Raw genomic sequence first — 25,738 nt, 5'->3', positions numbered from 1 at the left:
TAAAAACAAAAAACTGAGTATACAGTCCAACACTGGACAACAGAAGATTGGGAAACGTTGCCTAGCGAGTCTTGATTTCTGCTGCAACATCAGATGGTACTGACATAATTTGGAGTAAACACCACAAAAGCATCGAGCCATCCTGATTCTACGGTTCAGGCTGGTAGTGTAAAGGTGTGCGGGACATCTTCTTGGCAGCTGTTTCGAGATTCCCATCATGGATATGCAGCCACCTGAAAGCAAAAAGGGCTCCCAGCTGATTCTAGCAAGGTGTACCCAATAAAGTGGCCCACATGAATACATTTTAACTTCTATCTGGATTAGCGTATGAACAGTACTTCGTCCTCATAGTGTCCTTTAAATGCACTCCCCTAAAAACACAGTTTTTGCTCTAAGAGATATAGAGGTTTAATTTTGCAAACAGATGCACACTCAGTTAATTCCAGTTTGGCTGTTTATTCAGAATAACAGGCTTCAAATATAATGCAAGCATCTGATTTACACACTCAAAGATACTGTATTGCTCATCCACCCTAAAAGGGGAGATTGCTGTGTGGGAAACTAAAAGAGAAAAGGCCATTCATAACACAAAGACACACATTATTTTGATAAGGCAGAGGTAAGGAAAGACTATACACACTCTGTAATATGGCTGCTTTGTCTATGTGAACTTTGACTGGATGCATGTTGATCAGTCAGCATCAACTCAGTCGCAACTGCAAAACACATTTCAGATATACGTTCACCCACAAAACACAAAAATAAAAAAATGCACTGAAACGACCTGCAGTGTAGTTTCACATATCCAGTGCCACACACACGCACACACACAGACACACACATTAAAAAAAAAAAAACATCTTTAACTGCTTACTCTGAGGGAGACTGAACTCTTGCTGATTACTGTAGAGGATTTTACGATTGCAGCAGCTGGTAGACATTTTCTGATGTCTGCAGTGGAGCTTGTTATACGCTAGTGCTGAGGAAAGTTTACTGCATGCTTTCTTTCACAAGCAGGAGAGAAAGTAAGGGCTGAGGTAGGAAGGAGGGGGAGGGCGGACGAAGGCAAAAGGAGGTGAGAAATAAATAAGGTAATCAGTTGCTGTAGAGTCAGGCTATTCAAAGGCACTTGGATCGTGGGTGAGTGGTTCAAATGGAGGTGAAACAAAGCAAGCAAATACAGTTTGCATTTCAGGTGAAAGGTTATCGAGCGTTTGCTTTTATAGCTTGAACGTTAAGGTGGGTACGGAGGAAAAGCCCTTAACATATTTAAAAGAAAGAAAAAAAATAGCCTATTCTCAGATAAAATACTTCATGTTTGGCAATTAAAATTATAATGATTAAAATTACAAAAAAAAGGCATCAAGCAGCCATATAAAAGTTATGCATAGCCTTCAAAGCAAAACATAAAAAAATACACCAGTCAGTGGTTCAACAGTTACAAAACCCTTCATACCAATATCCCTCACAACTAATTTGGGTGGCTTTGAAGTGGTATTACATCCTTACCCACCAGCATAGCGGTGTGTCACATTATCTGATTATGCTACAGAGCAGATAGTGGTTAAACCTCCTCAGTCCAGAAACTTTATCTCCCACAAAGCCTTCTGATGGGCTAGATTAAACTCTAGCAACATACCACCAACCGTTCAAAGTAAATCCCTCGAACACGGCTGCCCCGTTTTGCACAGATGTTTCATAATCTCAGACATCAGTCAGTGTGAACAAACCGGGGTTATAACCTTCAAACGAGTGTTGCTGCATGTTACTAGATTAAGCTAATGGACTGAGGCCAATATGGCTCAAGAAAAAGTTTTTTGTAGTCTCGGATTTTCCATGAACCACCCATCGACTGCTTCTACTACAGTTCATTTATGCTTGCAAGGCTATTTATTAAAAAGGCATATATTTGTTGTGCATAAAATATCCTAATTTCGTGCCTCCAGCGTCTTTATGTCTCCCCTCAGGCAATGTGTTCGCCAAGCCTGACGAGTGGTCTGTTTATGTAGTGTTTCATGAAAAGTGAAGTACAACAGTGGTCATTAAGAGTCCAGCAGAAGTGTTCATTTCTCAACCAGATGGGCTCCCAGTGCTAAAGTATTGATTCAGTGCTATATTAAGAACAAACGGCTTCAATTTAAACACATATCCTTCATGTTGTGGTCTGAGCAGAGGAGGAGTTGTGGTTAACGGGCAGATTTACACTCTTCCAAGTCTGTTTCAAAGCAGAACCGACATGCACGTGTGTTTCCTGATCATTTTTCCTCCTCCTAGTACCTTTCCTTCTCCACATAGTGCCTGAAAAGATGCTGCCTCTGAAAGTAAGTGTATTGAAAAATGCAGGAAATAAATCACAGTTGCACTCCCCAGAATGGATGCATTCAGCCACATTAGTGGACAGGATTGCCACTGAGCATGCCTCTAATGTGACTTTGTGAGTTGCTTAGCTCACTAGAAAATGCTCAAAACAGCAATAAAAAGAACACAATGACACTTTAACCTCAACAACACCACTTCTGCTTGGAACAGGACACCTCATTCTTTGAGCGTGAGTTGGAGGGGTGGGGTACAGCTCTCTCGGCAACACACAAATCCAGTTTTTAGCGGCAATGCTGTGCAGTGTGGTTATGCTTTTTTATCGTTGCTTTATGGCACTCATACTGAGACTCTCTCCCATGTCTGAAATGTTAAATATTTAGCGTGCTTCTCATTTCAACTTGAAGATCAGTTTTCACTGAGATTTTATGATTAAACCTTACTTAACTTTGCTCAACATCTTGTTAACTTTGATTAATTTTTCCCAGAATGGGAAAGAGATTGTTTAATTAACGCTGATTTTTAAAAAAACAAACAAACAGCATGGCAACTTAAAAAGCTTTAAACTGGTGTTCTACTTCAAACAGACTTGAAAAAATGTAAATCTTTCCTTTAATTGTCATCTGTGAATCATTTGAGGTTGAAGGCCAGCAGGGGTCGCTCCTCCCTCCTTTGCCAGGGGCTTTTCTTCTCCTCTTCTGCATCATCGTGTGCTGCGTCCTCATCCGGAGACACTGACAGCAGCGCGTGATCAGTCCTGAAAGTCACTCCCTCTGGAGTTGGCAGGGGCGGAGGAGAAGTAGGGGATGCAGAGGAAAGTGAGGGTGGCTCCTCCTGTATTTGGACTCCCTCAGCTGTTTTACCCACTGCATCCCCCTGCCCCTGATCCACTCTGTTACTCTCTCCTTTGTCTGACAAGACAGGTCCAGATTTGCTGCCCTTGTGGGTGCACTTCTCCTCCTCACAGCCTCCCATGTTCAGATCATCCACAAACACCAGCTGAGTGTAGGCCGAGGCTGGCGTCGCCCCCTTTGATCTGTCTTTCTCAATCCCCCTTTCCTCCTGCTCAGCATCTCTCCCCCTGCGCCCCGCTCTCGGCTCATTCAGGTCCACACCCGAGTCCAGACTGGCATCGTTACAACTGCCATGCCTCCCTTGGCGGCTGCTACCTTGCTGACCTCCTGCACCTGGTGTGCTGTTGTTGTTGTTGTGGCACCCTGCCCGCTGGAGATCGATGTAGGAGTGGCGAATGTGAGCATTGGAGCGTCCATCCAGGGAGACAAACCAGGCTCGTGGGTGAGGCAGAGGCTTCCCTCCTCTCAGCTCCATTAAAGTCTTTTCAGCCAGCAAGGTGTCCTCGCTGTTTATTTCCACAAGACCTGACTCCCCGAGAGCTCCTGGAATAGACAGAGACTCTGACAGACCTGAGAGACCCTCGCCTTTACCCTGCTTTTTTGGACCTGGGTCGCAGTCAGTGGGGGTTTGCCCTAGGGGCTGCTGGGAATGTGAGGCATTGAGCTCAGCCTGGATGGTCTCTAAGTCACTCTGCTGGTCAGTCTGCAGCAGGAGTGCCTGACCAGACAGAGGGTGCTCCCCAGGCAGCCGCATGTAGTGTGCTGGGATTACAAGTGTGGGTCGCACTCGTGAGTAGCCTTCCCCTCCACTCAGCAGATCTACAGAGCCGCAGCAGAGCAGCTGGCCTGGGCGGGAGAGCAACTGGGGACTGGGCCGCTCCAGGTGGTCCACAGACCGGGACAGAAGGTGGTCAGCAGCCCTGCACTCACCTCCCTCCCCTCTGCTGGGGGAGTGCGGAGGAGATGAAGGGGAGATGCAATCAATAATGCCAACACTGCTAAGCTGTGTAGCTGACACTTGACCATGATTAGTGGATGACAACGCATCTGAAATCTGGTTGCTAGATGAACAGAAGGAGGTGTATGATTGACGGTAACCCCTCTCTGTCCCCGATGATAGAGCAGCCCTCAGTTGAAACGTCTCCACAGATTGTCGGTAGTCTCGGCTGCGAGGCGTCAGATTGCCCAGAGATGATCCGTGGTGGCTGTTGTTGCCGAGAGAGGAGCGGCTGTGTTTGTTTTGATGGATAAGGCTGTGTTGACGTTGATTGTCTTGGTGCTCATATGAGGAAGGCTTGAGCATCGGAGTGGTCATGTCAGGCTCAGTCCCCGTGGAAACAAGCTCCAGCTGCACCTGAAGACAACAACAAAATTCAGGTGTGAGAACGTTTTTAAATACCATCACATGAAGCAAACCATAACAAACACTGTAGTTTAATTTCAAACACGTAGAGTGCTATAGTGTGAGTAATTCATGTGTTTGGTCCCATCTTGGTGTTCTTTTGTGTTAAGAAGGGTGAAGGAGGTGTGTTGTTATCCATAAAAACAGCCTTTTGATTGGTTGAAAAATCAAAATGAGGGGAAAAGCATAAACAGTGGCTGCAGCTGACAATTTTTAACATTTTGAAACACTCAGGTTCACTTTATTACAAAGAAGTTCTTTGTTATTATGACTCCTGTCTTCTCTGCTCCAGGGGCCAAGTTAAAGGACCAACCACACAAACGCAGCTTGAAGCTCTGCACAGGACCAACAAACAACCATGCAGTGCACTTAAGGAGCACAGGTCAGCATTGATACATGTTTTCCTTCCTAGGGGTGAGCTATGAGCAAGTCAGGTATGTTGAGCCTAAAGCCAGAGCTTTCAGTTTTTACCCATCTAAATCCCCATAGCAACATGTGCTGAACCAGGTACCACGGTCTTTTTTTTTTTCTCTCTTTTTTTGTTTTAAATTGAATTCATGGGCCACATATTACTGCCTTTCCCTCCATCGACAAGCTGTAAAAATTATAAAATGATGTAGATTCTATGTTCTTCAGAGGTGTGAAAAAGTGTTTACCCCATTCCTGATTTCCCTTTTTTGTGTTTGGCACACTTAAATGTTTCAGATCATCAAAGAAATTTAAATATTAGACAAAGATGACACAAGTAAACATAAAATGTAGTTTCTAAGTGAAGGAGTTGATTATGGAGTGGGAAACAAGTCCAAGAAGTGATTGCCCCCAAAACCTAATAACTAGTTGGGCCAGTGTCAGTGTTGTTTCTCATCTGTTTCTTTAAATCGTACCGTAATGTGTTACATTTTGAAATCGTTTAGCCTGCTTCACTTTGTCAGGTTCTATTTGAGCGAATTCTTAATTCAACAGGTCTTCCAGTAATCAGGCTTTTTATTGAAACTGAACTCAGCTTTCAAAATCACAGTGAATTTATGATTTAACTACAAGGACAATTACTTTTTCACACAGGACCAGACAGGTTTGGATAAATTTTCATCATTTAAAAACTGCATTTTACTCGGGTTCTCTTTGTCCAATTCTAAAAAATTGTGTGATGATCTGAAACACTGGCAAATATGCAGGGGGCAAACACCTTTTCACACCACTGTATAAATGAAAACTGTTGAGTCACGCATTCCCACAGTAATTAATGAAGGTATAATAGTTAGTTTAACACTGCTGAACTACAGGTAACATAATACAAGTTATTTGTAGGTTATTTATCCCAAGGAAACAGCACATGTTAACCTAATATGATGTAATATCATGATTAATGTAATGCAATTTCCTCATTTTATAAGGCTATTAGACAGAATCAGTTTAAGGTTTGGCGCTCTAACATGCAGCTATTTCACATTAGAGTTAACAGAGTGGTGAAATAAATATATTTACTAATTAACTAATGAGTAATTTTAGCAGTTTTTTCCTAATACATTAAATAAATAGTATGTCCAGCTGAGGTAGGCTACACACAATCAGTCTTTTTGTGCAGAATAAGAGTGAAATAATGTATCAGACACCCTGTTTTAATGTAGCGCAGACTGATCCTGAAGTACAAAGCCTGGGTGTACAAAGACAGCAAATGCAAAGAAAGCCTAGCTATGCAATACGTCCTTTAAAGAACATCCAAAATATTGAATATTTAGTAAACGACTTAGGTGTGTTTTCTATTTCCAACACCTTTAAACAGTCATTAATGTGTAAATTCCTTAAACTGTGCCATCTGATCACTGAGCAAACACACCTCATTGCTGATGAGGTTAAGGTGAGACATGGACGTGGCTTGGTCCCTCTTACTGCTGTCCAGTCCAGAGGACAGCGTGAGCTTGCGATGAGACCCTCGTGGCTTCAAACATCGACGTCTGGATGAACACAGACACAGAGCACGTTTAATCTTTAAAATCTGAATAATTACACACAAATGTTTCTAATGGTGAAAAATACATCCCTGACTTTTTGTTGGAACAAGTTGAGACTGACAACAGCATTTGTGAGGGCGTATATTTACTGTGTAGCGCAGCTGCCCGGGTCCAGATTGTTTACATTTGAACAACATAAAAATTATATTACTGCCATGTGACTTACTCTGGAGAACTTTTATTAGTACAGGGCTTTGTTTTCTGGTACTGTTATCACAACTGAAGAAATAATAAACGTGTAAACCAAGGCAGACAGAAGGATGACAGATGGGGCTGGATTCAATAAAAAAGGAATGTATTCAAAAGAAGTATTGTTAATGTTCAGTTAAATGTGGCATACAAACACTCCCGCTCTTGAGATGAGATAAGCCCAAGCTGTCCTGTCGGTCTGCTAAGGTAAAATTTGGAACAATAACGGAGAAATAAATCCCAAGCAGCAGTACACATGTTCTAGAAACGGACTGAAATCATCTTCCCTAATTAATCTGGAAGCTATAGTCTGTGTAAAGGCAAAGCGTTGCACACACCTGCAGTAGTACAGCAGGAGGCAGAGCAGACAGAGCAGGATGAGAGCCATGCCTCCCAGTATGGCCAACAGAAACACAGTGTGGTACGTGCTGATGTCCTTTGCAACCATTGGACCTGTTACAAAGACATGTGTTGAACCACCAGAGAAAAAGCTTTTTGGTGGAAGTCTGCAGTCAAGTAAACCACAGAAATGACAGAACAAAAATGTGTGTTTTGTGAAGTAAATTTAATTTGTGTCTATGGATTTTCTTACCGGTGTGTAGAGACGACATGGCGGCCACCCAATACCCCAGCTGAGGAACAATGTAGGTTAGACTGAGCTGGTTTCCCTCCCTCTGCACCTGAGCCCAGCTGCTCTTTATCCAGATACCTACAGACACACAAAAATCACAGTATGTGGAAACAAACTTTGTAAAGATTACTCTGTGAGGACTGGCTGCAGCAACTGCTCACCTGCCTCCTCTTAATTATGTAAAGATGGGGCTGGATGGAGTTAAGACAGCTAATCTCTTAATGTGTTAGGAGTAAATTATTTATGGTCAAGATCTTAGCCAAATGATAGCCGTTTGGATAAACCAGTCAATTTAATTACAGTATTTCACTCTGAAATATTTGTTCAAACATAAGAGTAAAAGGTTTACAAGTTGGCAGTGAGACCTATAATGTAGGGCAGGGGTGGGCAAATCGAGGCCTCGAGGGCCGGTGTCCTGCAGGTTTTAGATATGTCCTTGATCCAACACAGCTGATTACCATGGCTAAATGACCTCCTCAACATGTCCCAAAGTTCTCCAGAGGCCTGCTAATGAACTAATCATTTGATTCAGGTGTGTTGACCCAGGGTGAGATCTAAAACCTGCAGGACACCGACCCTCGAGGCCTGGAGTTGCCCACCCCTGATGTATGGTTTGGACACGGTGACACTGGCAGAAAAGGCAGCAGGTGGAGCTGGAGGTGGCAGAGCTGAAGCTGAAGACTGGGATTAAAAGAGTACTGTGTATTGGATCAAGGACACATCTAAAACCTGCAGGACACCGGCCCTCGAGGCCTGGAGTTCGACACCTGTGCACTGTGGTGATGCTAAAGGGAACGGCTAAAAGGTGACCAAACACACCTCTTCTTTGACTAAAATCAACATTTGATGATGAAGCTTTATAATAAACTGTCTAGTTAGCAGTGTATGTGTCTGGTGGCACAGATTCAAAATAATAGTTTGAAGTGCCACCTATACGCACAGCTTAATGTCTTCTACTGACTTGTGACTTTCTTTGCCCTCCCCAAAGCTGCAGATACTCTGATTAACGACTCAAACGTCTGCCCTGACCTGTTCTAGAGACGGCAGTGTTTTGGTAGTACTTAACTCTCCCACAAGGAGGCAATGTGTAGATAACAGTGTTACCCTATGAGCAGTGTACACTGAGTACAATAGTGGCTCTCCGCATAGCCAGAATGGAAAACCACTACAAAGCTAGAGGCATTGACTGATTGGCTCCCAGTAAATCTGCTTCAACAGGAAAACACTGTGTTGTGCCTTTACACTTCCGATCCTCGGGCTCTCAGGGCTAACGCGGTGAGACCTACTTTGTTTCTATGTTTATACAAAGTTATATAACATCAAGTGGTTAGGAATATGCATCAATGTTAAATAAAAGGAGGAAACAAAAGGGTAAAGAGGATATTCAAAGAGGAAAGGCAAATATACAAGAGATGCTGACGGGGGGAAACATCACAAGCAGAGGAAACGAGGGGATAAACAGGAGGAGTGGAAGGAGAGATAAGGGAACAGGCACAAGAAACAGAAGAGAAATGAGAGCGAGGCTGTGTGACTCAGCACCACACACACGATCACACACACACCACTGTGCCCAGCCCTGCCCAGATTCACCCAGGTCCCTCTCTGAATCCTTTCCACAGGGGAGTCCTCTCTGTGTGGCTGACCTGTTTCATAGCTACAAATGACGGACCTGTTCCCACGCTTCGGTACAATACAGCACTGACAGACAGCAGGGCAGCTACTCAGACACAAGGCAAACATTTATAAAGTCAATACAGCCCATATATTACTTCTGCTTCTCGCCCATTCACACAAAGCCAACACGGCCAGCCGCAGAGAGTCGTCGGCTGATCTGAGCGAGCGGCGCTTATTTGCATCGTCAGACTCCCGACTCGCACACCCAGGTGAACATGATCTGTTTGTGAATGACATCAGTCCTCCCCATGCCTGCTTGACATCAAACAATACATGACATGTTGCCAGTTGCACAAGTGAAACAAGTTTCCCTCTCTCTCTCTCTGTATGTTCATGCCTCCTCCATGCGAGCACTTCAGAAACAATACTAGCGTCTTTGTGAGGCTGCTATCCTCAGCCTGAAGTCTTCCACCGCAGGCACCAGATGGATTTTAAACTTCTTTTTGTCTGTTTATTATCTTCAGTTTAACACTTGCACACATTTCACCCACTAAATGCTCAGTGAAGAAACTCAATCAGGAGATGGGCCGGTCTGTTGTGTTACTTATTTGTTGGGTTGCTAAGGAACATGAGATGTAGCCTGGAGAGGGGTCCGGGAACGGCTTCTTGTTGTTGAAACACTCGCAGCTACAGGCTGTGAGAAGGATACAAGTGTGTGTGTGTGTTCATTCAGCTTTAATGAAAGCCCTTTTTATAAGCCCTGCATGTTGATACTTTAGGCGCTTTAAAACAGACTCCTGAGATCCTGAAACTATCACAGGAGCCAATGTGGATCTGTTTTTTAATCAGTGTAACACTCTGACGTACGATTACAGTTCAGATGAAAACTGCACAGCACAGACAGGGAATAAAGTTGAACTAATGAAGGAGAAATTCAAAATACTTGCCATTCAAATGTTTTTATTTTCTTTCTATCCATTCATCTGCCCATCTAGAGCTCACTAAACACTTCTAGTAGCAATCTTTAGACACTGTTTGGCCAAATAAATCAGAGCTCTAAAATGTTTATTGTGAAATGACTGTAGCACCAATGTAGTACACATATCATGACACGTGGGAAGTACGACCTGTTTAGGATTTTAATCCAATTGTAAGATATCAGTAATAGTGATGAATTAACCAAGAAATATGCCCGGCCAGGAGTTCCCCTCAACTCCACAAGTTTCAGTATCTTTCAGTTCACGATTTTGTTTTTCAGGACTGGAAATTTACGACTTTGTTTTCCCACCCTTGCTGCTTTAATCAGTCCTTTTTCCAGCCATAGCAGACAGCTGCTTTTAGTGAAAAATTATCTGCTACAAGCACAGCAACAAACAACAGTGATAATATAATTAGGTGGAGAACAAACTGACACATTTAACAGCTGAAAACCAACGCTGTCCTCAGAAAACAGAGCTTAAAGGAGAGTTAATAATAAACAGAAGTGCACCTTCAAAATGATAATTTCATGAATGTCTACATAATATTTGCTAATACACTAGTCTTCAGATTAATAGGTGGTATGTCAATCTTATGATGTGTGTTTACAGCTTTTCCCCAAATAATTCCAGTGGGTCCTAACAGAGCTTTTTCCTGCTGATGCGAGGAAGCAGTGGGTCTGGTGAGACACTAATGTTCATGCAGAAGGAGGTTTTGTAGTGCAGACACGTCTGAGTCAACTGATGATCGAATCACTGTCTTTAAGTGGAGCCTCTCTGAGAGGAACTGGGTGTGTCACAGTGCAGGACGACTGACAACAAAGATTTAAGATCGCAGGAGTAAATCAGAGCGCTGAGAGAGATTTGAAATGTCTCTGCTGCATGAGCCAACACCGCAGGGCTTTTAGCTATTGTTCAGTTCAAGATTTAACTGAGCACGGGCAGATTATGGATCCACAGTCCAAACTTGTGATGTGAAGAGATTAATGTGTAGCTGTATGTTGGCAATTTTTATGATCGTATGAATAATTCTATTCATCGCTCTGATACACAGCCACAAATTATGACCTGGCTGCACCATGTGAGCATGCACGTGGTTTGTGTTAGTGCTTGTAATGTGCTCTTTTCACAAATAATTACGACACATCAGCTAGGGCAGGTCTCATATAAACAGAAGTAAAGCCTTCAGAGTTAAAAACTTCCTGAACTTAAATGTAGAAAGTCAGAAAAGCTTACGTGTGAGTTTCTGTTAATACATACCTAAGCGCGGGTCAAATCTCCAAGTAGGGAGGTGATCATTTTCCTTCAGGCCACTGTCAGGTGGGAGGGGCACAGAGAAGGTGATTGGCCCAGTCACCTGCAGCTCCACTCCATCGCCGGCCAACAGGTGAACAGAGATGGCTGCGACAGGAGTCAACTCGAGCGTCTTCTCCGTGCCTGTGAGAGTGCAAACACGAGGACGTGAGAGAGAAAAATGAAGGGAAAAGGAAAGGGAGCGGGAGTAAGGTGCACAGGAGGGGAAGCGGAGAAAGGAGCAGACAGCGGGGGAGGTAACATAAAACAGCTCAGATAAAGGAGGGCTGTCAGAGGAAGACAGACAGGAAAGAAAACAAGCAAAAGACAGGAAAGAAGGAAACGGGGTGGAGGGCGGAAAAAAACTTGAAGACTGAAGATGGAAAGTGTCACAAAGCCGCCTCGAGGAAGAAGGTATGCTCTGTCGGGGGAGACAGCTTTGAAGGGGTATTCAAGTCACATGAAAAAAAAGGGGACACACACAAAAAACGTACCAGTCTGTTGCATGGTTTTAAGGATTATGATGTTGATGTATCAGCTCATATTTATTATAAACAAATAAATTTATGAGATCGTTGTTTATTATTTATCTGGCTGTGTTGTGAACAAAAACATTGCCAGAGTCTGTCTTCTGGATGTTATGATAAGACCATCTCTAATTATCCATATTTTTGTATTATGTTAAAAAATAAGCCTTGTTTGCACATATTGATGAACATGTTTGTCATCACTCGTATTATAGGCCAGTGTAGTCCATGCAATGTCAAGATGTGGATAAGAGTGCCTGAAAGTGTGTGGGCACGCGGGCTGTGTTAGAGCAGAGAGAAAACACACGCACACACACAAACACACACAGGTTATTGTGTTTCAGGAGGTCAGATAGAGAGGGTAGTGTCTTTCTGATGAGCTGCTCCTGCTACTCTTCACGCCTCACCCTCTCTCAGCACATTTTTCCTCGGTCCTGTTTCTATGAAGGTGTCTTTAACTATATGCTCTGACCTGTCAGTCTAACCTTTACCTGTGCCGTTGCCACTGAGCATCTCCAGGTGGGGAAAGTGCTGGATGTGTGAGGGGGAGCTTGCCACGGTGAGCAGCGCGGTCAGGTTGGCGTACGATGTGTTGGGAGGAAGACTGAGAGCTCTGTGCAGGAAACTAACCCTGGGCTGGACTCTTAAACCTGTGACACAGAAAATGAAACTGAGTTGCCATTTAAAATGTTATTGAAATACGTCTGAGTATTTTAGTTGGATGATTGACACAGACTTTAACATAAAATAATAATAATAGTAGTAATAATAATAATGTGGAGAAAGTGGGAATGACATCTAAAATTCCACGGAATTCATCAAATTTATACAAGACAATGGCAATTAATTCAGTTAGTATTTAGCGTATAAGTATAGAATATATAAGGTATAGGATATATTCAGTCTCCCTATTAAACACTATGGAGCAATGTGAGCTTAAAACCTTGAAATCACCTGACCTCAAGAGTCCATCATGCACACTGATGTTTGTTTGAACATGTTTTACAAGGCAGCTTTATACTCCTAGTGCCTTCTTATAAATTCAGACATCAAATTAAGCTTAATGGAGGCAGCTCTAGATCAATAACGCCCTGGTCGACTTTCTCTCCTGGCCAAAGTGATTCTCTTTTCTGATATTTTGCAATGAATCGTTTCTTTTTGATTTGTCATCATGGCTGCCTGGCATCTAGTTTCAACAAATCAACAAATTATAGATTAGAAACAATAAACTGAAAAACAAAAAGCATGTAGTGGGATTCAGCAAGGTGATGTCATTGTGGTCCAACTGTGCCGAGTGCACATTCTTGAGCAGTGAGACATGGATCAAGCTGTACACGAGTGTTCGCTGTGTTTGGGTTTCTCCTTGTGCTCAACATGATTTTTGGGCGTGCAGTATGAGCGACACTTTCACATTTCAGACTAAAGCTCGTCCTAAAAATTCAGGTGTGAATGTTATTTCCTGTCTGCGGTTCTGTTTTTCAGAGAGGAAATGAGCCTGTTGCTGTTCTTTGTGTGCCCCCTTCCTTGACTCTTTTTGTGTTTTTCCCTCCACTTTTTTCTCACCTCATCTGTTCCTCCTTCTGTTGGACACTGCTCGACCCATCCCCCCCTTCTCTCCCACTCTCTCCGCCCACAACTTCCCAATGCATACCACATTCCCTTCCTCCTCCTCTTCTCCTTTCCCCCTCTTTTATTATCCCTCCCTCTGCCACACGCCCGGGTTCATCAGTCCCCTGGGTGTCCAAGTTCACAGCATCATGAAAGACTGTGCAGGACAGGGGGCTGGACTGTGCCCGGCTCAGCCACGTGCTACGGGCAGTGTGTATGCAAGAGGTTCATATGTTAATGGAGCCTGTATATTTATGTGAGAAATCTATTTTAGTCAGACAACACAGCTGACAAGTTAAATTACTCCCCTGTCGGCCAGAGACACACAAAAGAGTCGACAGACAAAGAGACCAAATTGATTTGCCTGAATGAAAAAGCCTTATCTAATGTAATTACACCCAAACAAAGAAGCGGAATAACAAAGACACGCTTGTGATTTATGTCTATATGGTGTGTTTTCTTTATATCAGGTATTAGATATTTTCCTGATAACAGGCCATTTAATATAAAATAGCATTTTTTTTTATTAGGAGTGTATTAATTATGTTTAAAAAACAACAACAAACACTTGTCGCCAATGACAAAATATGACATCACAACTTGAGTTCTCTTACAAATACTCAAACACTGAGGTTATTGTACTCTGTCCTAGATACTTACTCTGGCTGGTATGATCTTAGCCTTCAGTAACACTATGAGGAATCTTAAGAGTCATTTTTGACCAGGGTATGTAGTTCAGTGAGGACATTAAACAAATATGTAGCACTGCTTTCTTGCATTTGGGGAATATCTCTAAATTTAGAAACATCCTGTCTCCCAGTCATACTGAAAATATCATGCATTTATTACTTCTAGGCTGGACTATATTATTATCAGGATGTCCTAGCCCCTAGCCCCCCCCCCCCCCCCGAAAAGCCTTCAGTTGATCCAAAAGGTAGCAGTGAGAGTACTGACAGGGACTAGAAACAAAGAGCACATTTATCCCATATTGGCTTCTCTTCATTGGCTCCGTTAATCAAATTTAAGATCCTTCTCCTCACAAATAAAATCTTGAATAATCAGGCCTGATCATATCTTAAAGATCTCACAGTACCTAATTATCCTAACAGAGCACATCCCTCTCAGACTGCAGTCTTACTTGTGGTTCTCAGGGTACTTAAGAGTAGAATGGGAGGCAGAGCCTTCAGCTTTCAGGCTCCCAGTTTGGATTCTGGTGACAGACGCCCTCTCTACTTTTAGGGTAAAGCTTAAAAGTTTCCTTTTTCAAAAGTCTTATATTTAGGGCTGGATCAAGTGACCTTGAATGCTTCCTTAGTTATGTTGCAGTAGGTCTAGGCTGCTGGGGATTTCCCATGATGCAGTATTTCTCCTTCACTCCTCTTTTTTTACTTTCTGCGTGTTTAAACACTACTACTGTTATTTAGTCATTATTAATTATTAAACTCTGGCTCTCTTACACAGTGTATCTTTTGTCCCGTCTTCCTCACCTACTAATAGTAAATAAGTTTAGAGGGAACCAGAGCCTGGAACGCCCACAAGCAAATAGCGTTCAGCTTCAAAGTAATGCACAAAGTGTGAATCGCTTACAGTAGGGACGCAGCTTTATGTGTTGCTAACAGGGAAATTGCAGTGATTCCTATAATGGAGCAACTATGTAACACAAAGAATAATGCTTGGTTGAGTGATGTTTCTTCTTTAGTTTTTTTTTAATTTTTAAAATTTTTATTTATTAGTCATGACAAATGCAGATACAGCAAATATCAGGTGATGATATCCACCTGCCGGTTGGGCTCTAAATGCAATAACAAGGTGGTGCAGCCACCCAGTAATACCAAGAACCGCTTGGCAGCAGGTTTGGGAATACAGTTTCCCACAGTGACCTGTAGTTGCCATGGAGTCTGTGACCGGTCACCAGTGTGACCGAGGCCTTATAAACATTATGACTGAGTCATTTCCTATGCGTGTGTGTGTGCGCAGAGATAGTGCCAATATGTCTGCCCAAGGTGTGATGGACCAAAATGTTATAATCTTTCTATTTCAATAAAATAATTCTATTTAAAAGTCTGATTTTCTTTAAAAACAATAAACTGTACACACACACACACACACACACACACACACACACACACACACACACACACACACACACACACACACACACACACACACACACACATGCATACAAACACACACACAGACCGTGTGTTCACCTTGTAATCCTGGAACAATCTCAACAACATCTTCGTACACCATCAGAGTTGCAGCTCTTTCTGGCAGCAGGTCCAGGCTGATGGATGAAAATACTAGAGACGGAAAAAAACCCCACACACACAGTGTGAATAACTTCACTATGAGATTAGAAACAAGCTCTAATCTACCACTTTACTAATCACTCTGAAACACAAGTCATTAAATCATCTTTATGCATTTTTAATAGTCCTGCTTTCATCCTGTCTGCTGTGCAGGACCGCAGCCTGACCCAGCAAACTGCACTTCTTTGCTCTTCCTTCCTTTTTTCCCCTCACTCGCCCATTGTTCAGAGCTGGTAAGCGTGATAATCCAATTGGCCCCCATTCCGTTGGCTCATAATAAGCCCCTTCCCACACACACACACACACACTCCGGGCTCCTGGGAGGTATTTTGCGTGAGTGTGTGTTAGTGAAAGGGAAGCTTAAGCAGCCCCCTTGCTGGGTTTTGGCATCTAAAGCTATAAATTAGTAATGGAGCACTCCACTCATTAGCTCACACACCTGGCACAAAAATTGTACTTTTTTTCTTCACACATAAAAACATAAAAACAATAATCCGTTAATGCCACAGTTTAGTGAGACACTGTTCTTGTAAATCTGGTTACTTCTCAAAATATATGTACAAGTTCTCTCTCTCTCTCTCTCTCACACGCACGCACGCACGCGCGCACACACACACACACACACACACACACACACACACACACCTACCAGGTAATCTGGAGGGAGTCCAGGGCACAGAGTTAGGCACATATCCCTGTTTAGTTGCGGTGACAACAAGCGGCGTCCCAAGGCGATAGGGAAAACGCAGGTAAATGTTGCCGTCGGCTGATGAGGTTTCAGTTGTTAAAGAAGTACGATTGGCAAAAAGCTGTACGGTGGCTCCAACCAGGGGCTGGTGAGTGCTGGCATCGCTCAGGTGAACCTTCAGAGTCACATCTGTGAAGACAAGAGTTCATTATTTGTAACGGTTGTAAGATGTCAAATCTCCGTGAACAGTGATTGATATACATACAAAAGAAACCCACAAGGCCTCTATGATTACAGCCACCTAAAATGCCATCGTCTTAGCTATTTTCAGCGTCAGTGCCAGGCTTTTGGCTTACAAATCCAAATCCCAGCCAGTCACACAGTGATGGCTGTCTGACCATTTCCTGGACAACCGCCAGTGCCACTTCCCCTCTAAACAATGGGCCATTTCCCTCTCTCAAAGAAGCCTTGGAGCTGAAAGGGGGAAAAAAACAACTGCACATACAAACACCTTCTCCGACGGAGACGAAGAATAATTAAAACGTTAAAAGACAAACGTTGTGTCCCGAAAACTGCCTATGGAGTAATAAAAATGTTCCATTAGCATTAACACTGGTATTAATAAATCTTGGACTCTATTACGTTCTGTATACACTATCACGTTTCAGGTAAGCCCTGATGTATTGCACAACTAATTGGCTTGTGAATATCACTGCTGCAATGTATGCCCTGAAACTTTATCATAATGATTTTTCTCTATTATTTAGGGGGGGGGGGAGTATCCACCTTCTATCGTCCATTAGCCTGAGTCATTCAGGACCACAAAAACTAGCCTTGATTTCAAAATATAGCAAACAATAAACAAGCCATGACCAGAGTGCTCTCAGGTTTAAATGCAGCTCTTTTCCATCAAATGAGCTCTGTATAGTCTAGCCACCCAACCCATATTTCCACAAACTTTGAGCTGAACCACACTAATCAAGGTTGCACAATAAAATAAAGTCAACAGAATATGACACCTCCACTGATGTCATTATGGTTCAGACTTCAGATCAGGAAAAACCTGCTTTCTTCAGGACCGGTCTATTTTTATTTTTCTTGAAATACTCCAAAAGAGTTTAATGGAGGTCATACGAATGCGGTTTGGAGACATTAACAACCAACCAACCACTACCCATCAGGCTGTGCTTGAGTTGGTTGCGTGATTTTTTTAATTTCCTGATATACCCTCATTATCAGATATTATTTAAACAGTGAATCTTTACATATACCCATGCTTCTCAAACTGCAGGATGTAGGTGAACAACCATGTAAAAAATATGAAGTGAGATTTAGGAAATTAATGGGTATACAAATTTACTTTGAGGAAAACAAACACTGCGCATATGTTTAAGCAAAAATAAACTATGTCTCATTGTTTGTTGTTAATGATTGATTAAAATAGCAGGGTGTGTGAGGCATGACCTTCTACAGGCTTCAGAACTGGAGCATTCCACATAAAGTTTGAGACGCAGCGACACATACGGTCACATCAAGTGAACTAAAGGAAGGTGCGATGTTAAATTTCCAAAGTGATTTTGAAATCAATATGCGGCACATCTATCTGATATCACACACTTCTTGCAGCAGTCACACTGTGACACACTCAGATTGTCTTTCACTGCAGAAACCCTACATCAGCTGTCATATCTAGAAAGACATCCCCCTATTTCACTCCACTATTGCCTTAATTGAGAATTTTAACCTTAAGCTAACCTGCAGATCTTAAAGGAGGGAAGTCAAACACTCAAAACAAACAAATGTTAAAATTTAATCTTCACATTCCAGAGTCATCATAAAAAACTTGGTAGAGAGCACTATAATTCACAGCTACAAAAACCCACACCGTCCCCATCTTTGCACACATGACAATTTGCGTCCTGTTTGGTCACAGGCTGACCAACGGTGGCCTTTATATTGTGGCTGAAAGGTTTCCCCCCCACCACTCCCCCTACCATTACCAAAACATGCCCACCCCCCCACCCCCCCCTTCTCACTGAATTTTGTCTTAATGTTTCCTTTAAACCTCACCCGCAGCGACACACACAGTAACACATACATGGCTTGACAAATCCCCCTCCCCCCACCGAGGGATCCTCTGGTCAGCGGGAAACCACTCTGACAATGTGTAGGAGAGAGTTCAGCCCGAGTGCACGCTCCACCTAAAAAAAAACCCAAGCTCTGCACCAAATTATAACTTGGGAAGGGAGGAAGTTACAGGCTGCTTAGTACAAGAAAAGATCTGGCTGAGCAACACATAATTATCCACAGGTGTAAAGATCCACTTCATTCCTGGGATTTCATTTTTTTAAACATTTGGACTGCGTCAGCAGAGAATTGGGAAACAGGCAGACTGGATTTCCCCATGACGGAAACCCTCCACTGCTTTCTCGAGTGTACTGGAGAGCTGTTGACCTCACTTCCTGTCCCACTCCCCCTGATATGCTGTTACGGGTACCAGCTGTGCTCGCTTAAAAAAAAAATCCCCTGGGAGACTTCAAGACTGACACACACACACACACAAATGTAGTCCCCTCCCAGTCCTCGTCCAATAAATCAGTACCGAGGTGACATCATTGTTAAACAAGCTAAAAGTCTCCTCTGAGCACCCTGAGGGATGGCCAATACCCCCAATTCTCCAGCTAAACCTCCAAAGCTGCCTATTTGTGTGTGCACTGAGCACCATATGGAGAATAAAGGCTTCAAAGAGTTTCCCCCTGACCAGCACTGCCATCTCAGACCAATTATCCCCAGCTCAGCAGCAAAAGCAGCAGGATAGCTGTGTGTACGTGAATGTGCTTGGATGCAAGAGATGCAACCAAGAGGTAAACAACAAGGAAGAGAGAATGAGTGTACCTGATTTTTTCCTTCCTTCTAGTTTGAATTAAGTTTGGGAGAGAGCGATCATTTCAGCCTTATGAAAATGAGGTGTGATAAATGAGGAATGGGTAGCACGGCTGGCCTCCACTGGGCGTGTGAGATGGTTTGGTGTTCTTCCAAGCAGAGCTTAGTTAAGCAGAAGCTTTCTGCACTCGTGGTTTGGTTAAGTGAAGATATTTAATATGACAGCAGAAGGCATGCAAGCACTCAGCGCGCGTTGTAATCAGCACTTTGTTACGAGCTACGCCAGTTTAAAGTGATGTCATTATAAAAACTTGCAAAACATTCAGCTCGTGAATCTTCCAAAATCAGAGCCACACCAACTTTGTTAACTGTGTTCATTTTACTGTAAACTGACCTTTATTTCAGATGGTCAGAAATAACAAGAAAACAGGGTAAAACAGCTTTTTTGGCCTTTACGTCATGTGAATCAGTCTAATAACTGCTATCCCACCAAAGTCCTGTGTTGATATATGAAAACAACCCTGCAGCTGTTTGGTTTCCTATGTCTTCATCAACTAACAGGTAGGCAACGAATTAAAACGAGTGTTCTTTGTTCTGCCATCTTTGGGCCCATGTTAGTAAGCAAGTTCAACACACAGATATCAGGATGTTTTTGCAATCTGGCTAAACTATAAAAGGGATTTTAATCTGATGTGGACAAGAACGCCTTAAAGCTAGTCCTGGAACAGTCCTGGTATTTATAAACTCAGAGCCAAGCACTTCAATTTGTCACTTGGACTCAAGCGGACTTCAAAAACTCATAAATCCAGTAACTATAACTCAACTTTATGCCCAATAACTTTTTTTGACAAGATGCCAACTGAACAGGTCAACCCAGATCTTCCTAAATCTAGCTATGATCATTTTCATTGGCTACCATCAGACCGACAACACGTGATTGCAGATATATTTTGAAGCACGTGTTTTTAGCACAAGACTAGCACCTAACTTGTGTCTAGTTAGCTCAAAATTGTGTTGGGCACTTGAAGTAAGAACAGTAAGGCCATTCAATTAAACACCTTGTAAACCAATTGGAGCCTGATTGTCTACAAAACTGCTTAAGCTTTACGCATTTTCTGTCGTGCTACACAGGACAGTTTAATCTCCTCTGCTAAAGAGACTGTGACATGCTTATGTACTTCATCATGGGCAAACATGGCACCAAAAAACTTGCATGGCTGAAAACAAAAATAAGTTAAATGAAGTCTATGAAATGATAACAAAAATAAAAATCACTGAAACTCCAAGATGATGTCCCTTAAAATGTCTTTGTCAAAAATAATTATTTTAAAAAATATAAAAAGAGAGAAATTGAAATCCTTCAGTTTCCTTGCTTAAGCTACTTCAATGACTATTATGCTATTCTCTGTTAACGTGTAATTCTCATTGTCAAATGACTGGGAAATGGTTACAGCTCTAAAGTGGTTCAAGGAAACTGTGACATCAAGGGGGTAATTTCACCGTCTCAAGCAGAAGCACGTGGCTGATTACGAGAAGACCGAGAAATCATGTGAGAAACTAGAAGAAACAATAAAAATCACACACGTGCTGCCCTGTAAACGTAAACAGCAATGCTATCATATTATTATTTTAAGAATGTTGGGCAAAACCCCCCCAAACAATTCATAATTTAGGCAAATCAAAAACAGTTTTAGGACTATAGTGTCTACAACATGCATGCCTTTTCAACCTTAGGCACCAATAGACTGTTGTTTTTGCTTCTGGGTTTAATAGCTTGTCTAACCACAACAAACAGGCATCATAATTACTGTGGCTATTATTTTACCCTTCAGATAAACGACAAACATCTGTGGTGATCTTACAAAGAACAACATAGAGGCATAAATGTAGAAGACAGTATGAATCACTGACAGGGACACTGGATACACACACACACACACACACACACACACACACACACACACACAAACTGCAAAACAGGACCTTGACATGTCACGGCATGAAACACTCAGGTGCAAACGAAAAATAATACACAGTATTGTTCAAAAGTCCTCAGCCACCCCTCTTTTCTTTTTATTTCGTTTCCAAGAAGCCCAAATGTCTTGTAATTTTTAGAGTTGTCATGAGCAATAGCTCCAAACCTAGTCCTTGTATCAGATCATTTTTAGTGAATGCTCTTTTTGTTTGTTTATTAAGCTACTAAACACCGATCCATGAATCCTTCAAGCATAAAAAGGCAACTTCCTCAGGCAACCAGTGCTGTGTCAACACCTAATGGAAATGTGGCAAAGAACCAATTTTTAAATTATATTTTAGGCACATTGTTACTAGCAACCTGTCACAAAAACATTTTTTCTTCCATTTTTGTAGCTGAATCTATGCAAAAATACCAAAGATAACACACTTTGACAGACAAACTTATTTTTGCACTAATTTGAGGAAACTGGCCATGTGGAGGACAAAAGAACTGTTAAAAGAAAATGAAAAAACAACAGCAAGAGAAACAGTATCTAAAGTGGAGTCTTTGAGCTGACACAGGGTCTGAGAAATGCATCTGACCCTTTAGCTTATCCATCTACTTTTCTTTACTGAAGCTAGACTGAAATAACCAATGACAGGTCTGAAGGAGGAATCCAAATATGAAATTTTTTGGTTAAAATTGTCAACAATATGGTAGAGGTACAACAGTGAGTGTCTACAGGCCTCTGTAAAACATGGTGGAGACCATCATGGTTTCAGGCTGCATTTCAGCCAGTAAGGTTGGAGATCTTGTCAAAACTTGTCAAATTTGCATCCACCATGCAGTACCATCTGGAAATGGTCCGACTGACAACAGCTTCCCATTTCAACATGAAAATGATCCCAAGCATGCTTCCAGTGCAGTAAAAGGAAACCTGGATAGAAAAAACACACTACGAGTCCTGGATTGGCCTCCCCAGAGCCCAGACCTCAATATTACTGAAGTAGTGTGGGATCATGTTGATTGTGAATGGAACAAAAGGAAGCCAACATCCAAAAAGGAGCTTTCAATGTCCTTCAAGAAGCCTGGAGAACTATTCCTAAATACTACTTACAGACACTACAAGAAAGCTGATCTAAAAAGGTTCAGGCAGCAATAAGGAATAAAGGTGGTCATGCCAAATATTGACTTTCAAGCTCGTTAAAATTGTACAAACTCTGTTTTTGCCTCATACACTGCATTCCCATCTATGTTTGCACATATTTCCATAAATCACTGCACCCATTTCTCCTTTTTATTGCTAAATGTAAAGATATGAGGGGTGGTTCAAAACTCTTGCACACGTTGCAAGCAAAGAAACCAGCTATCAGTAGATTCAGCCTGCTATTTTCTCTCAACTGGATTAAAAGTAAGATTAGGTAGTGATTGTCAATCCCATTAACTCAGCAGGGGACAAAGCAACTGCGTTACATCATGGTTGAGAGGGGTAAATGGGCCTGCTTTATTTTACTTCAGTAAATATATAGGTCAAATACTGTACTCTGTACTACTGCAATACTCCTCTGTGGCCAAGCAGGTCATTCACCCTGTCTGTAAATGCAGTGTGTTCTCATGACCTCCCTGAAGCAGGCTGATGTTAACACTCACGCCAGCATCTCGTGATTAAAATCAAGCTTGGCTAGCTGGTGACAATATGATTTGATTGGTGTATTTCCTGGCAGCTCTTGTCCAGCTTCAGCAAATGTTTGTCTGTTTCAGATGCAACGCCATGCCTATTAAGGGCAGCAGTAATGTGAGTGAGATCTATATCTGCGGGTAGATCGTCTGTCTGGCTCCACTCATCCATACTTGCTGGACAGTGTAGGAGAAATTCTCAGCATCGACCTGAACGCACCCCCCCGGGAACAAGCGAAGGTCAATCTGAGGCGAAATGAAAACCAGAGGAAGAGAGAAAGAAAAGGGAAAGGAACAAGAGTGCAGATAGAGGCTGGGATCGACTTCAAAGTGCCCCAATCTTGCGAGTTTTCAAAACATCTACGCCCTGTTTTTACCTCAAACAAGAGCTGCTTGTTGTGATAATAAACGAGCCATTTCCATGCCTGATCACAAACCTTAAACCTAGACTAGGTTAGAATCTCCCAAGCTATAATAACAGTTATAAAACATCAGGAAATAATCATGATTTAAAGGAAAACCAGAGCCCAGCATTGCACTTTTCCAACTCTGACTGATTTACAGTGACAGTTTCTGTATGTTTACATTTGCACTCCTGGTGTAGTGAAAGAACCGCATGTAGGCCACCCCCTATTAAAAAAGAAAAACCTAAGCGAACACAGACGACTGATGTTTGTGTGCTTGTGCAGTGAGAGATAAAAGCGATGGGTTAAACAGATGTGGCTCCACATTAGTAGCTCGTATGACAAGGTAGCTTTGAAGTCAGAGACTGAATGAGAAGCCAGCAGATTGCTGTGATTTATAATTGCTTTGGAACTTTGCTGTTGTGGTAAAAGGATGCTGTTTGACACACTGAGGAGCGTGTCTCTTGAAAAGTTTGCTGTACAGATCTAACTGAAGGGAAATTAACGTGCACGCTCCCCTGTTTTTCTTTCTTTCTTTCTTTTTTTAACAGAAGGCGCTAATGTGATTTCACTTTGCCCTTAATATTTGTAATACTGTTGCAATGTTGTGGGCAGATTTTGAATGTAAACTGTGAGCTTTTAATGATTTTTTTTGAACTGCTACTTTTTCTTAGGGGAATCATGTCAAAGCCTACATCTTATACGACTTAAAAAACGACAAGAACTGGGTGCACAAGTTTGAATCTGTGGTTGAATATAACCCCCTGTGTTATTTGCTAATAACACACAGGGCCAAAGCCAAAAACACTCTGTTTTTATGAGACAAAGAGAACCTGCATATTGTTAGTGGAAAACCTACAATACCATTAATTGCTTTTCCTCACATTCATCAAAAAAAACTGCTAGCTAATTTTCTGTCACTCTACTAATTGGATCACTTATGTCATTTAGTACATTTTATGCTAGTTTTTACATGCTTTGTTTACAGTAAATGCTGCATCCACACTGTGCAAACGGGCCCTTCTTACGTCAGACATCCTCACAACGTTTACTACAGTCTGTTTTATACACACTAAGCAGCCATTATGAATTTGAGGAAACATTTGATTAGTTGCCAGCTGATTGAGGAAGTGTAACTAGTAATATCAATTAAGTCATTTCTTTAAAAAAAATAATCTTTATTAACACAACAAAAACGATACGCAAGCACAAAACAGCTATAATCTAGCGATGAGATATTGTTATTCAGAAATTTACATTTTTAGCACATATTAATATTAAAGTGCCCAACTGTTGATGAGAAAACGTGAGTGGACTCTTGTTTTCATTCCCTTTTAAGGCATTTCAGTTACGAACATAATCTGCATACTTATCATGGTTCAAAAGTACTACAATCCCGAGCTCAAATACAAGATTTACTTGAACAATATATAACCTCTAGGTACTGATATACTTGCAACAGGACCCCTGAGTAAGGTCGATGGTTGCAGACTCTGTGACGCGAACCACGACCCTTACATGTAAGGAACACAGACACACAGCTGCCTTCTTCCAAAAATGCCATGTTACCTTTTGAAAAAAAAAGCACGTAAACCTGACTTTGTTCAGGTTTGTTATGATATACAGACACAAACACTTGGTTAAAAGCGACTTTACTAAACGCAGCAGTGTTTTAAATGATAAATCACAGCAGCTGGACAACATGAGGGCACGTCTCCGACCATTAACAAAGTATTTTTTTCTTTATTTAAACCCCACAAATCTCATATAAAACGACCTGAAATGGTTTTAACCCCTTAAACACAGCACCGTGCTTATAATTAAGCATCTGCAGCGCTGCACAGACGGAGAAGTTTTCGCTCTCCGTTAGCTTACTCGCTAACGTTAGCCAAGTTTAGATCACATCAGCATCCGAGCTGCTAGCGGCACCGTTTGGCCTCCACAACAACCAACGAGCCGCTTTCTCTGGCAAAACACCTCGCACGGACTTTTTACCTTGTGTAGCCGTGTGCTCCTGTAATGTTTTGGTCGCAGCTTTGGAGAAAAGGTATCCGAAAAGGCAGAGTAAAATCGCGGCGGTCCTGCTCCGGTCCACAGCCCGCATCGTTGCAGATGTGTTTAACAACGCAAACGGCTCGAGGAACAAAGTGGAAATCAAACCAGTGTCTGCTAAAAACTCACTGTTCCCCCACGGCACCGCTTATCCCACAAACCAAGCGACTCTCCATGTTCAGCAGCTTCAGCAGCCACGATTTTCCGCCTGTAAAGCTGCCTTTCTCCTGCCCCGCTGTGCATCCCCCTTTCGGTCGCCTTTTTTCTTTTTTTCTCATCGATGGGTCAGGGTGGAAGACGGCCCCATTCCTCTGAGCCACATGCCCCAGAACGGCACCAACA

The 25,738-nt window shown here is 42.3% G+C and overlaps 1 protein-coding gene across 1 annotated transcript; it reads right to left on the bottom strand.

Moving 5' to 3' along the window:
• Window positions 1-436: 436 nt before the first annotated feature.
• fam171a1 (family with sequence similarity 171 member A1) lies at window positions 437-25,738 on the bottom strand. The gene is made up of 9 exons (XM_006801285.3): window positions 25,340-25,738; window positions 16,385-16,612; window positions 15,634-15,726; window positions 12,307-12,465; window positions 11,256-11,432; window positions 7,366-7,482; window positions 7,112-7,226; window positions 6,410-6,527; window positions 437-4,524 (listed from the first exon to the last, which is right to left on the bottom strand). Exons 1-9 carry the CDS (start codon window positions 25,446-25,448, stop codon window positions 2,947-2,949), a joined length of 2,694 nt encoding a protein of 897 aa, XP_006801348.2. The 5' UTR covers window positions 25,449-25,738; the 3' UTR covers window positions 437-2,946.

The sequence above is a fragment of the Neolamprologus brichardi genome, chromosome 11, assembly GCF_056152115.1.
Source record: "Neolamprologus brichardi isolate AB-2024 chromosome 11, ASM5615211v1, whole genome shotgun sequence".
Lineage (NCBI taxonomy): Eukaryota > Metazoa > Chordata > Actinopteri > Cichliformes > Cichlidae > Neolamprologus > Neolamprologus brichardi.
The sequence above is the reverse complement of the archived record's forward strand: the minus strand, read 5'-3'. Positions and strand labels throughout refer to the sequence as shown.

Excerpts from the sequence above, each read along its gene's own strand:
- fam171a1 (XM_006801285.3), bottom strand. The coding sequence starts at position 25,448 with ATGCGGGCTGTGGACCGGAGCAGGACCGCCGCGATTTTACTCTGCCTT. Across the intron at positions 6,528-7,111 it reads CTCCTGCTGTACTACTGCAG|ACGTCGATGTTTGAAGCCAC; the intron begins GTGTGTGCAACG and ends GTGTTCATCCAG. Across the intron at positions 4,525-6,409 it reads TTAACCTCATCAGCAATGAG|GTGCAGCTGGAGCTTGTTTC; the intron begins GTGTGTTTGCTC and ends TGTTGTCTTCAG.